This window comes from Stegodyphus dumicola, chromosome 3 (assembly GCF_044657685.1).
Source record: "Stegodyphus dumicola isolate Sdum_Otavi_A_Nest chromosome 3, ASM4465768v1".
Classification (NCBI taxonomy): domain Eukaryota; kingdom Metazoa; phylum Arthropoda; class Arachnida; order Araneae; family Eresidae; genus Stegodyphus; species Stegodyphus dumicola.
Window position 1 is genome coordinate 117,627,558 of NC_140770.1, and position 12,808 is coordinate 117,640,365.

General features: G+C 29.6%; 1 protein-coding gene across 1 annotated transcript in view; it reads left to right on the forward strand.

The window, feature by feature from the left end:
* The window catches only part of LOC118194875 (A.superbus venom factor 1-like), a 325,092-nt gene that overhangs the window by 65,292 nt on the left and 246,992 nt on the right, over nucleotides 1-12,808 (forward strand). The window contains exons 9-11 of the mRNA XM_085813226.1: nucleotides 4,321-4,563; nucleotides 12,267-12,440; nucleotides 12,517-12,639. Of these exons, the coding sequence (XP_085669352.1) occupies nucleotides 4,321-4,563; nucleotides 12,267-12,440; nucleotides 12,517-12,639 (540 nt within the window). The remainder of the gene's footprint in view (nucleotides 1-4,320; nucleotides 4,564-12,266; nucleotides 12,441-12,516; nucleotides 12,640-12,808) is intronic.

A 12,808-nucleotide genomic window follows, 5' to 3' on the forward strand; every position in this document is an offset into this window, starting at 1 on the left:
ATGTTTTAACTGCTCACTGGAATTAACTGCCTGTTTAGAAACATGATATATTCTTTTAAAATATTAGCATTTTGGTGTGAGCTAGGTGCAAATGATTTATGCATTCTCAATCTGCAGGTGCCATATTTGTTTGCATATTGCCCCTTCCATCATATATTCCCCCCTTAGTCATTTTTATATGAAATGGAAACTTTTAATACATAATGCTCTTTTATACATAACTTTTATTACATGCTTACATAATCCCCCTTCCCCACACAAGAATGAATTTTAAGACTGTTTATTCAAAATTCAGATTCTTGGATGAGGCTTAAAAATGGAAATGGAGGCAGAACCTGAGCAAAAATTAATTCTACACCTGTGTAGTATGTTAGATGATAAAACAAAGAACATAATATATGTAGGTTAGTAGTTTTATGTTTGGTATTATTTCTCTTAGTTTAAATCTAAAATTAGGTTTCACTTTTAATTTTGTTCTGTATTAATTTTCACATATAATACAGAAGAAAGTCCTTGTTCGCACAAATAGGTTGTGCAAAAGGATAATAAAAATTTTATAGCTTTATTTGAAATGCCTTTAATTTTTTTTTTCCCTCAACCAAATGTTGAAAAGTGTGTTAATTTTGAAATCTTCAGTTAGAATTCGATCACAGGTTTATTTCTACAGTCAAAAGTCGTTAATCCAGACTCGTTGGGACTTCGGCGTTTCCGGATTATAGATCATCAGTTTAAATCTGGTAAGATGGCATGCAGAAATTATAAAATTAAAAATATGAAACCATAATTTAAGAAATAAAGAACACTTATGATCTAAAGGGTATCAAAATTTACAAAAAACAAAAAAAAAAAAAAAAAAAAAAAGCACTTAATATTTATTTGTTTACTTTATTAAACATTTCTTTCAGTGTAAGTTGTTTAAGTCGCTTCGGTTTTTATGTGATAATATATTCTCTTTAATTCTATAAACAGGCATAATTTCTTGTTCAGTTACAAAGTTCTGCTGTTCAAGTCCTCTAATTGCTGTGTCGAGAATACCGACTTATTTGTCAATCGAAATTTTTTCGTTTTCAATAACCTCTATCACTTTCTTCGCTATTGGAAACGAATTATAATGATGAGGAATTTGATTTAAATCATATCAAAGACGGAGTACATCGAGATGAAATACTACATTTAATAAGGAATTATAAGTCAAATAAGATAAAAACATCTGCCCTGAAGATAAGGATAGTGCTGACAGATCAACTTCCAATTCATTGCGCGCCCCGGCGTTAAAGATAAACAAAGTTTAGATAAATAAACGTTAAAGCTTAGATAAACAAAGGATATGCCTTTATCCATTTTTTTGCATCAATTCCACTTTTTGTTTAATGGACTTCGAAACATACTTTCGCTTTGTAGATCCTTTACATATTAGTAAATATATATCAGAAATTCTATTTGACATAATCGAAAGTTCAAGCTTACTTTCATAAAATTGCTCTAACAGTCTGCAAAAAATAATAAGCCGGATCCAATTCGAAGATTAAGGAACAACGCAATCTGCAACATTAACTGAAATAGATAATTTTAGCTTAGCTTATACCGTCCGTTATACATTAAACGCGCATTTGTAAACGTATTTTGCGCACGCGCACACGCATATTCGCAGCCGTAAAGGTCTTACGCATGCGCAGAACGTTTGTAGCTTTGAGGTCCAGATTATAGATCATTCCGGATTATGGGTGTCCGAATTAACGACTTTTGACTGTATTAGTTGTTCTTTTTTTCATGAGATAAAATTTCAGGTACATTTGAATAAAATGGATTTATAATCCAATTTTCTTTTTCATAATCCTCAGGAAAAAACATGTTTAAGTTATTTATCAATGAAAAACAATGATTTTTAATGTCGGATGCTTAATCTTTTTTTAATTTTAAAATTACTTTCAGTTAGAAAACTTTTTAAAAGGGGTAAAAAGCGTAAAGTATTATTATCCAATTTGTTGATTATTAGCTCGAGTTTTTTTTAATCATTGCATTTATTTTCTCTCTAATGTTAAATAAATTAACACTTTGTCCTTGTAATCTTAAATTTAATTCATTTAACTTTCCAGAAATATCAGCTAAATATGCTTAACACACAAATCATAATTCACTTAATAAACATTTTTGCAATTCAAATTTTCAATCACAGAGAAAAATTTGAATTTCTGATCTAAGTTAAAGAAATAACCACCTTATTTGAGAATCTAACAAATGTGTTTCGTGTTCACTGCCCATCTCTGGGCATAAAATCATAAATATTGTTGAATTTAAAGCTCGGCTTTGAATAAATTAACAATTTTCATAGCTTGATTCAAAATGATTTTCATGTTTTTGGGGATTGTTTTGGTTACTAAAGTTTGACAATGAATGGATCAGTGAGTAAATTTAATTTGAGGTGTGACTTTCTTTATTCGAGAAATAACACCAGAATGTTTTCCTGTTAAAGCCCGAGCTCTGCATACTGCAATGCATTAATTCCAAGAAATATCATTCCCAGATATAAATTTGTCAGTTACTCTGAAAATTTCATTTGCAGTTGCTCTATCATGATGAGATTCACAAAATAAATGCTTTTCAGCAATTCGGTTATCTTCTTCAAAACACATGTTAACTAATAATTGAACAAAGTTTTTTATATCAGTAGTTTCATCCGGTGGCACGAAATATTATCAAATTCATTAGCTGCGTTTTAATCGAATATGTTAAAACAAAATCTTTAGCTGTTGATAATATAAGTTTTCTCCAATAGTGTGAGTCTTTGCAGTTCTCAGGCTTTCTAGGGAACTAGCTTCCAAAGCTTTTTGACTTTCAGTAATGAAAACCTTTAATTACTTGTGTACTATTTTTGAACTCCGATAATTTACTCTTAAAATATTCTTCAGATTTATCCTTTAAATTAGTATGCTTACATTCAAGATGCCGTTTAAGAAACAATAGTTTCATACTTTCATTAAATAATAGTTCAATGCAAATGACACATTGAGGTAAGCATCCATTTCATCTCCAAGTAAATCCAAATGATAAATAATTTTTATTATATTTTCAATAAATGATTCTTCATTTCTTTTCAATATTCTTAATGCTATTAGATTGTCCTGAATCCATCATCTATGAATCTTCTCTTTTCCGCTTAGACAATTCTATCCGTTTTTTCATTTTGAAAATCTAGGTTTGTTTTATTATTTTTTCACAAATATTTAAATGCACAATATATTGCGAGTTCTTCAAAAACAAATGACGATATTCTCAAATCGTGTAAGAAAATACAGAATGCAAAGCAACAAGAAGACAAAATACCTGCTGTTAGAGACAGCAAATAGATGTAAAATATATATATATATATATATATATATATATATATATTATAATTGAAAATAAAGCACTATGAGCCCGGAAATAGTGGAACCATAAAGTGTAGACATACTAATAAGTCGATCAACTCTAAAAGAATTAATCAGATACTGTTATCTTTTTATAGGAACTTATTTTTATTTCCTACTAAATACAGCATCCATTTCTATTAGTCCTTCTAAAATCATCATTTATGACAAATTTTGTTATGTCTATGACTAAAAGAATTTTTGTAAAAATAAAAACTGATTGTTTTACTTAAGTCTGTGAGTGGCTACTGACCTGGAACAGAGCCCAGATTGCATAAATTTCTGAGTGTTAGAGAAAAAAACTCAAATAGGATGTTGGGGTATTTAATTTTTGAATTTAATTTTTAAAAATACTTCGTTTCTTTGTGTACCACCTATATTTCTCTTGCGTAGCACTGGTTGAGAATCACTGATTTAAATAATATGTTCATGAATCGAGGTATTTATGATTAGAGGTTTCGCTGTATGTCAAAATGAATGGTATTAAATCATATTGATCAAAATGAATGGCAAGACATATGTAACAAGAAATACTTTGCAAAGTTTTTCAAATTCAATTTTAGTAGGAGTCTGTAAGATCAGAGTGTTAATTTTGAAGCTGTTGAGGCTGCAGACAGTGTTTCATATACCTTGTAACTTTTCGTACTATTTATCTATAATATTAATATCACACAGCTCACTCTAAAGTGAAAAATTCATATTTGACAGAGAAGTGATAATAAATAAAAAAATTTATTATCAATAAAAAAATTCATAATTGTTAGAGATTTCATACTAAACAGCAGTTTGATAGCAACAATTTTGCAATTTTTTACTTTTAACGTTTGTAACAGCATTTAAAAATTATTTTATTACAAAATATCTGTTCTTATTATAGCTTAATATAGCTTGATGATATCTATTCTTATTATAGCTTGATGAAGGCTCACATATTTTAAGACTACCTACAAGTGAAATTAAGCAACATAAAGATATTGGTTGGTTTCCAGAAATAGAGGGATCTCATCTAATTGTTGAAGCAACTGTTGTAGATGATGCAACTGGAAAGAAAGAGAAAGCTTACAGTTCTAAAGCCATCTTTTCAAAGTCCCCATTTGTTATCTCGTTTAAGCGAAGTCTGAGAGATTTTAAACCTGGTCTTGTTTCCATCTTAGAGGTAAGCTAATTGAAAACAAATCTTTTATAAAGAGTTTTGGTCTTTTCATATACAGCAGAACTTCAAAAACTAGAATAACTTTGACCATGGGTTGTTGGGTTGTCAAAAACATCATGCTGTAGTGACTACCTTTTTCTATTGGGCTACATATGTTTTTTCTTTTAATAGAAATAAGTTTAGACTACAAAGTTCGAAATCCAGACATCCAATACCTGGAATAACCTAAAATTTGAATCTCCGGATCACCAACCTTTTTTTTTTTTTTTTTTTGCTTTATGTTTATGCATTTTATTTTTTCCCCTCATATAATAAAATATGGACAGTCTCAATTCTTAATTTCACTTCTTCACTGGTGCCAACCTGGTGAATCATTATTTATTATTTTTTCCTTTCATTACATCACTATCACCACAGTGCAGCTTAAGAAATGACTCATGACAATTTTTTTTTTTTTTTAAAATTTAATAATTGAATACCAAAAGCATGGTAACCTTTTTTGTTTACATTAAATTTGATGATGATTATAGACTTAAGTTAACTGTACTGTGAAGTGTTGAGTCTGTTGATGAGGAAAAATTTAACAGAAATTTCTTTCCATCTGCAAAAAAATAAATTTTGTTAATGATAATCATAAGCCAAAAGATTATATTTAGTGCTTTTTTAATTGAGAATAATTAATTTATTATTCAATTAAGCCTAGGACTGATGCAATGGGGGGGGGTGTGGCCACGCTGTGTGGCAGAATTTAGGGTAGGCAAAATTTTTAGAATTTAAAATGGAAAATTTTAGAATTCGGAATTAAAAAATGGAAAAATCTTTAGAATTTAGGAAAGGCAGTGAAATGCAGAACTTTTAGAATTTAGGAAGGCGCTTGGTAGCAGAATTTCGGATCGACAGAGACTGCATTGGGCATCAAAATGTTTAACACCATCCATGGGTAAGCCCTCAGTATACGTGAGAATTTATTTTGTCAGGACTCAGAAAAACCCTAAGCATGTATGAAAAATAGTTGTAAGTATAATAAATAACTAATATATTTCAGGCTTAACTTAGTATGTGATGGAAGTAAACAAAATTTAGTAGAACAACATGTCGTTAGTCGCCAATCTCACGATACATAATTAACAATGTATATCATCATGTTTTTCATTCCAATGACTGTGTCTCAGTCATCTCCCAATTACTAACAGACTGCAAAACCTGTAGTATGATTCTAAATCCACAAAATATTACTACAACAATGAAAAAAAAATTGATATAGAGAGGTTGTTGAGAATAAAAAAATTTCGATTGACAATTTAGTGGGAATTCTCAGTGCAGCAATTACAGGACTGGAACAATGAAATTTTGAAAACTGAAGAAGAAACTATGTCTATCTATAAATGAAAGAGAAAATATTAGCATACACACACCTTTTTAAAATATAGTTATAAAAATTTTCACAAGAAAAAAATTAAAATTGTAGAAGCGAGTTCATGATTGTGGTTGTTTTTTTAACATACAGGGAACAATATTGTTTTTTCTCAACCATTATTTACACAACATGAAAAATTAACCTACCTAAAACATTATTTTCCAGCCTTTAGATTAATAAATCTTTTCATGGCAGCTTTTACATTTATTTCCTTTACAATTTCATTTTCTATACACAAAACTACCAAAAAATTCAATCTGTCTTTAGAGAGGGATAAAGATAAATATGTTTGTATAAGCTTTAGTTTACTAAAGCTATAAGCTTTAGTTTACTAAAGCTTCTGTCGCCAGCAGCCACAGTAGTAAATAAGCATTCTTGTTAATGCAACTCAGATATGGCATGACATTTTGTAAGTTAATAGTGTTTATGAACCTAGCAGTTTCTGTTGGAAGCTTTACATCATCAGGAAATAATTCTTTGACCTTATTCAGTTCATGGTAGATCCATTAACATCACTATTTTCTTGATACTTATTCTCCAAATCCTAACATGGTATTGAGTTTATTTTTTTCTGGAAGATCTTTAAAGTCATTTGAAAATCCTCATGTAATATTGAAAATTTCCAACTGCTCAAATCTTTGTGAAAAATAATTAATATCTCTGCCCAGTACTACATCAAACCTGCAAATTTAATCTTTTTTCTAGGTCATCTACATTTGGGACCTCATCGTTACTCTGAGATTCAAACAGCATCATTCTTTTCCTTATACCTTTAAGAAATGGGCTGTGCATCTAATACTGTAGTTAATTCCTTTGCTTTACTGTAGGGTTTTTTCATATCCTTATGCACAATAATCAGTTAAGTAATTAGTGATGCTATACATTAATGAAACTGCAGTATATTTCCTCAGAGGTGTTCTCAATAGTTTTGCTGATAGCATTTGTCTTGCCTAAGACATACCAGATTTTATCATCACTAGAGAATCATAATCATCTATTTGTGTTACAAGAGTCTGTTTCTTGTTGCACTATGAGATCGGAGGAAGGCATTTCTGAAAGTTCATAGAGATTCTCAAATTCCCATGATCTCAGTTTTAATGGTTTTTGACACATGCTGTTCTGTATTTCCATCTGGTCTTGCATAGAGGTTTTGCAGTGAAGCAGTCAACATCTTTTTTCAATGCATGCCACAGCCCAGGAGAGACATAAAAAAAATACAGATTTGCTGTACAGTACCAAAAAAAAAAAAAAGCATAATTGTTTCTATAGCAGGTTTAGAGCTAACCAAATGTCCCGTTATTGCAATATATTCTACATATAAAAATCATATTGCAAATGAAAGCTGCTTCATATAGCTTATATCTGGCACATAATCTAAAATAAGATTAAAATATTTCACCAATGTAGCTTGGTTAAGTATATTTTCCTGAATAGAATTTCCCAACAAATTATTTCATCCTGAACATTTTTACTCTAATAGTGAATGTAATTTTCTTTTGATACAACCCAACATAAATGTTCATTTGTTAAAGGAGATTTTCAAAGTATCTTAACAGGATCTAAATGCTCTCTTTAGTTAGTTCTGTCATTGTGTGGTGTAAATAATGTGTGAAATTGTTCTGAAAGCCAGATTATGTTTTGCTAAATACTGAGTGATAAAATGTTCTAAACTTTACTCCGCTGCTGTTGTTCGTTTTTCACTTTGACTGAAGTTCGTTATCAGTAATTTTATTAGCAATGATCAATAATGATTTTATCATGAACTGATGCAATGATTTTATTAGCAATGTTTAAAAAAATTTTTTTAGACATTCCTGGTCATGTACTAAATTTTCATGTTACTGTAAGCATAAGCATGCTTCCAGTCATTAATTCCTGATTTTCCTTACATTGACTTGCTAGGAAGCCCAAAAATTCTGCAACGAAAGCAACAAACTTTACTAGTGCTTTCTCAATAAACAAGCCACCTTCTAAGAACATTCTCACCTTTGTTTATTTTCCTATGTGTCATTGTCACATATAACTAGGTTTATTTGGCTAGTATACTGGATTGCAAAATGTTCCTTTATTGCAATATATTCTACATATAAAAATCATATTGAAAAATGAAAGCTGCTTCACGTAGCTTATATCTGGCACATAATCTAAAATAAGATTAAAATATTTCACTAATGTAGCTTGGTTAAGTATATTTTCCTGAACAGAATTTCCCAACAAATTATTTCATCCTGAACATTTTTACTCCAATAGTGAATGTAATTTTCTTTTGATACAACCGAACATAAATGTTCATTTGTTAAATGAGACTTTCAAAGTAGCTTAACAGAATCTACTTGACATTTACTTAGGTTGAGTTTTTAAATTTACTTTCAACATTACCTGTACTTCCGGCTGTGAGCATGACATTATTTTTTTAAACTAAGCCTTCAGCCGCATTACAGTTTTGATCTTGATCTTTTAATTTATGCATGCTGTTATTTTCTTCAGAAAATACAGTAGTTTTAGTAGGTTTGACCGCACAATCATTAGAATATATCTGGACATATACATATGTAGCTGAAGAAGTTAAGCTGGTATTGTTTGCACTGTTTGACTTTAAAAAATTGATACCTTTGGGTGTTTTGTGGCTGCTTCTTATTTAAGATGTCTTTTTTTTTTTTTTTTTTTTTGTTTTTATAGCTGGATAACCTTTTGGAGGCATTTCTCAATTTTAAGATCAGAAAAAAGGATATAAATTTAAACTATCTACAGAAAACAAATAAAAACACTGTGATGCATGGTTATGAATGACAGAAAACAAAATAAAGGGAAAAAAAAGAACAATGTGAGAAACAAACAATAAAATGCTATTTATTTATTTATTTATTTATTCAGTAAAAGGTCAGTATCTGAAAACAGACACCAACAAAAAGTGCCATACCTCACAGTTTCAAAAGATGAACTCTTGTGACGCCTGATGACTTAATTAAGACCATCAAATATGAAGGTGATCATCAAAATGTGCAGCTTTGCTGTTGAACTAAAATATTTTATGTGTATGCCAAATTAAGGAGTTACAGTTCCAATTCTTATGGTAACAGCAAAGCTTTTTTTGTTTGTTGTTGTTGTTTATTTTAGAAAATAATAGTCATATAGGCTTGAGCCCTCTTTAAATGATTCATCACATTCCTAAACTGTTTATGCTGTTTCTTTCATTTCATTTACTGCTGATATAATAATAAAAATATGATATTCTAGTGTTACCAAGGCAATTCATTCTAGTTTCAGAAGTTATTGCAGCCAGTCTTGTTTTTTTTCTCCAAGATAACAGCCTATTGTGTTCAGACATGTGGAATTTTTTTTTGAAATTAAACATATATTAAAATCTAAATTAATTAACCTTAGATTAATGTGCAGAATCAGAAGGGAGCCTTTACAAACGAAATTAAATGTTAATAAAATTGCTGCTGCCTTTATGTTGAAAAAGAAGTTGGCAGATTTCATTCATTAAATATTCTAATAAAGATAATGTTTTTGAAATTACTGAACAAAGTTTCGAATGAAAGATTTTTGTACTTTTCGTTACATATAAGATCTAATTCTCATTTTTTGAAATGTTATATTTACTTGCTTTAATTCAGAGAATTAAGTGTGAGATAATTTTTATAACTGTTATTTTCTTTTTTTATAATTTTATTAATAGGACAGTATTTATAAACTGACGTATTTAGCATTTACTTAATATTTTTTTAACATACTCCCAAGAACCTTAAGTAAGAAGAGTCATCGTTTTAGAGGAGGTTCAATGCATTTTATTAAACAGATTTCTTTTAAATAGCAGCTACTTGGCTTTATTGTTTGATGAGCTGTTAGCATCAAAAATAAAAACCTTGATTATTTTAGTTTTATATCAGATTTAATTTAGAATGTTAAAACTGGCTGGCTGCATGCAATTTTCCTGTTGTAATAATGTCCATTAATACAAGCACATATGGACAATCAGGACTGGCATATTTATCAAATAAGGTTGCTGAGCACAGGGTAATTTCTATCATCTGATTTCTTTTATTAATTCACTATAATTTTTAGTTTTGATTGTTTTTAAAATTAGTTTTTAATGAATATACTAATTCATTTAAGAACATAAAGAAATAAATAGAATTATTTGGAAATAATCACATTTAAAAATGGTAGCAATAATATCCATATTTCTATTATCCAGTCAGCAAAATCCTCAAATAGCTGACATCCCTGAGCTAATGAAAGTCACTTTCTGAGGTTATTTCTCAAAACCAATTTGCAAAATATCATTGCTAATTCAAATAACTGACATCTGTACTGGATGATTTTGTTCTGGCAGAATGTCAACGAAGGTCACACTTTATGGGGTTGGATAGTGTATATGGTCATTGTTATTTATGTTTGCATTTATAATGCTAAAATCCCTTTAAAAATATTCTTAAATTTTTTTATATATGATTATAAGGTATTTTCTCCCTCCTTTCTTCATGCCTTCATGATGTAATGGTAGCACACTTGGAGCGCATTCAAGAAGTCCAATTTCAAGTCCTGGTGAGGGAATCTCGGTTCATTTCTTGTGTTTCGTACTTAAAAAATCCTAATGCCTCTAAAATTCTCCTCTCTCTCTCTTCTCACCTTTTAGTTCAGTGGCACCTGAACTAAAAGGTGGTGATGATGATTCTTCATCACCAGGATTTGTTCATAAAGTCACCCTCTAAACCAATCACCAGGCATGCTGGAAGGAGGGAGAAAATACTCAAGGTGGAGTATTTTCTCCCTCCTTCCAGTGTGCCTTCGGGATGTAACGGTTAGCACACTTGGGGTGTATTCAAGAGGCCGAGATTCGAGTCTCTATAAGGGCATTGCTCATTTTTCACGCCTTCTGCTTCAAAATAACCTAATGTCTGCATGATGAAGGATTTCACTTTGATAATATTTCCTTGCTGTGCAGAATTTTGATTGTTTATTATGTACTTCTTGGCATTTTAATAGTAAGAATATGAAACTTTATTATTAACTATATAATTCATATCAAATTTTTCTTGCTTTTCTCAATAATCAACTTATTTTACTTACAAAGAGTTTCTGCACTTGCACCTTTCTGCCAGTTTTTATGAAACACAAGGCAATTGTTAGTTTTTTTATCATTGTATAGGATGCAAAGCCTTGAATTTAGCTTTTTTTTTAAAAAAAAATTAGTCTTAATTTTTAATCATTTACTACATACATTTTTAATTAGTGGCCATTTAATAATCAAATTTTCTCTTTGACACATATGCTTGTGTCTTTTTTATATCACATTAAATATTTAAACCTCTCCAATAAAATAAGCTGTGATTTCTTGATGATGGAAGTAAAAATCTTATTGATAATGATTTAAATAGTCTAATAGTTCTTTAGAAACCATGACTACAGTGGCAAAATTAAAGTTCTACTGAAATTTGTATTCTGTATTGCAGTTACTGTGTTGATGTTTAAAAACATGTTAATGGTTGTATTAATAAAATATGTATTAATGCTTCATCATAGCTAATTACTTAATAAATATTTTAAAAATCAATCCAACTTGCAAATTTTGCCAGTCTCCTAAAAGTACCTAACATATCATAAATTTATGTCTTGGAGAAGATATTTTCCAATATTTATGTAAATCTTTAAACGCTTCATACGTTTTTCTAAAAGTTATCTTTTATATTTTAATTTTAGATGTGAGTATAGTAATTTATTTACATATTGGGAGGAAAAGAGTTAAAGGTACAAAATTTGGGAGGGTCTTTTTTGAATTATAATAAAAAATTACCTTTTACTCATAACCTTTTGGTGAAGTTTAGGGCTTTGGGACCATACCTTTGTTCACTTGGAGGATTACTGTATATATTTTAAGAGTCTTGATTTTAACATAATGCTTGATGCAAAACAAACTACCACTAGCTCCCTATGTTGTATTCAATAAGAATGTGTCTACATAAAGTATAAAGCTATTCATTTTAAGGAACACAGTGATATATAGTCTGTAATGCAATTTCATGGATTTATGAGAAAATATATCTTGTTAACCTGCATTATGAGATTAGGATTTACGTCAAGAATAGAATAATTTAAAGGTTTCTCTAAAAAGGGAAAAAAGGGGGCCATTCTTATTATTAAAAGAGTATGGTATCAAGGAGTGTCTTTTACTGGTTAGATAAATCCTTTTTATGATGTACTTTGAATACATTAATTTCTTCTAATATCAAATGTATACATATTAAAAATGAGTTTGCAATAATATTATATTTTATTATTCTAGGCCAATGTGAATTTTGTTGATGGTAAACCTGCTTCTGGAATCTTAACAAAAATAACAGCAAAGGTAAATGGTGAAGTTTTGAAAATTAAACATGACACTGCAGTTAGTGATGATGAAGGCAAAGTTTCTTTTAAGCTGCAACCAGAAATGCATCATGAAATAGTTTCCATTACAGTGAGTTGCCTTTTTTTTTTAACTGCTCAGTTTCTGAGTTAAGATTTTTGCTACTTATTTAATTGTTTTTTTTTAGGTGGAAACAATTGATCCAAAATACAATGGCAGCCAAGCTGTTGGTCATCATGAACAATACAAATTTAAATCAAATAACAATGCTTATTTGGCTTTGGAAAGAAGCAGTGGGCAAAAACTGAAGGTGAATAATATTTGTGTTACTTGATTTTTTGAAAATTATTCTGTAAATTTCTTAAAAAAATTTGTAATTTATTGAATTTATTGTAAAATCAATGGCGGGATTTTGTGGAGCTCTTATGTTACGTAAAAGTGCATATATTTCTGTGTATTAGCTTAGAAATTTTAGCAAA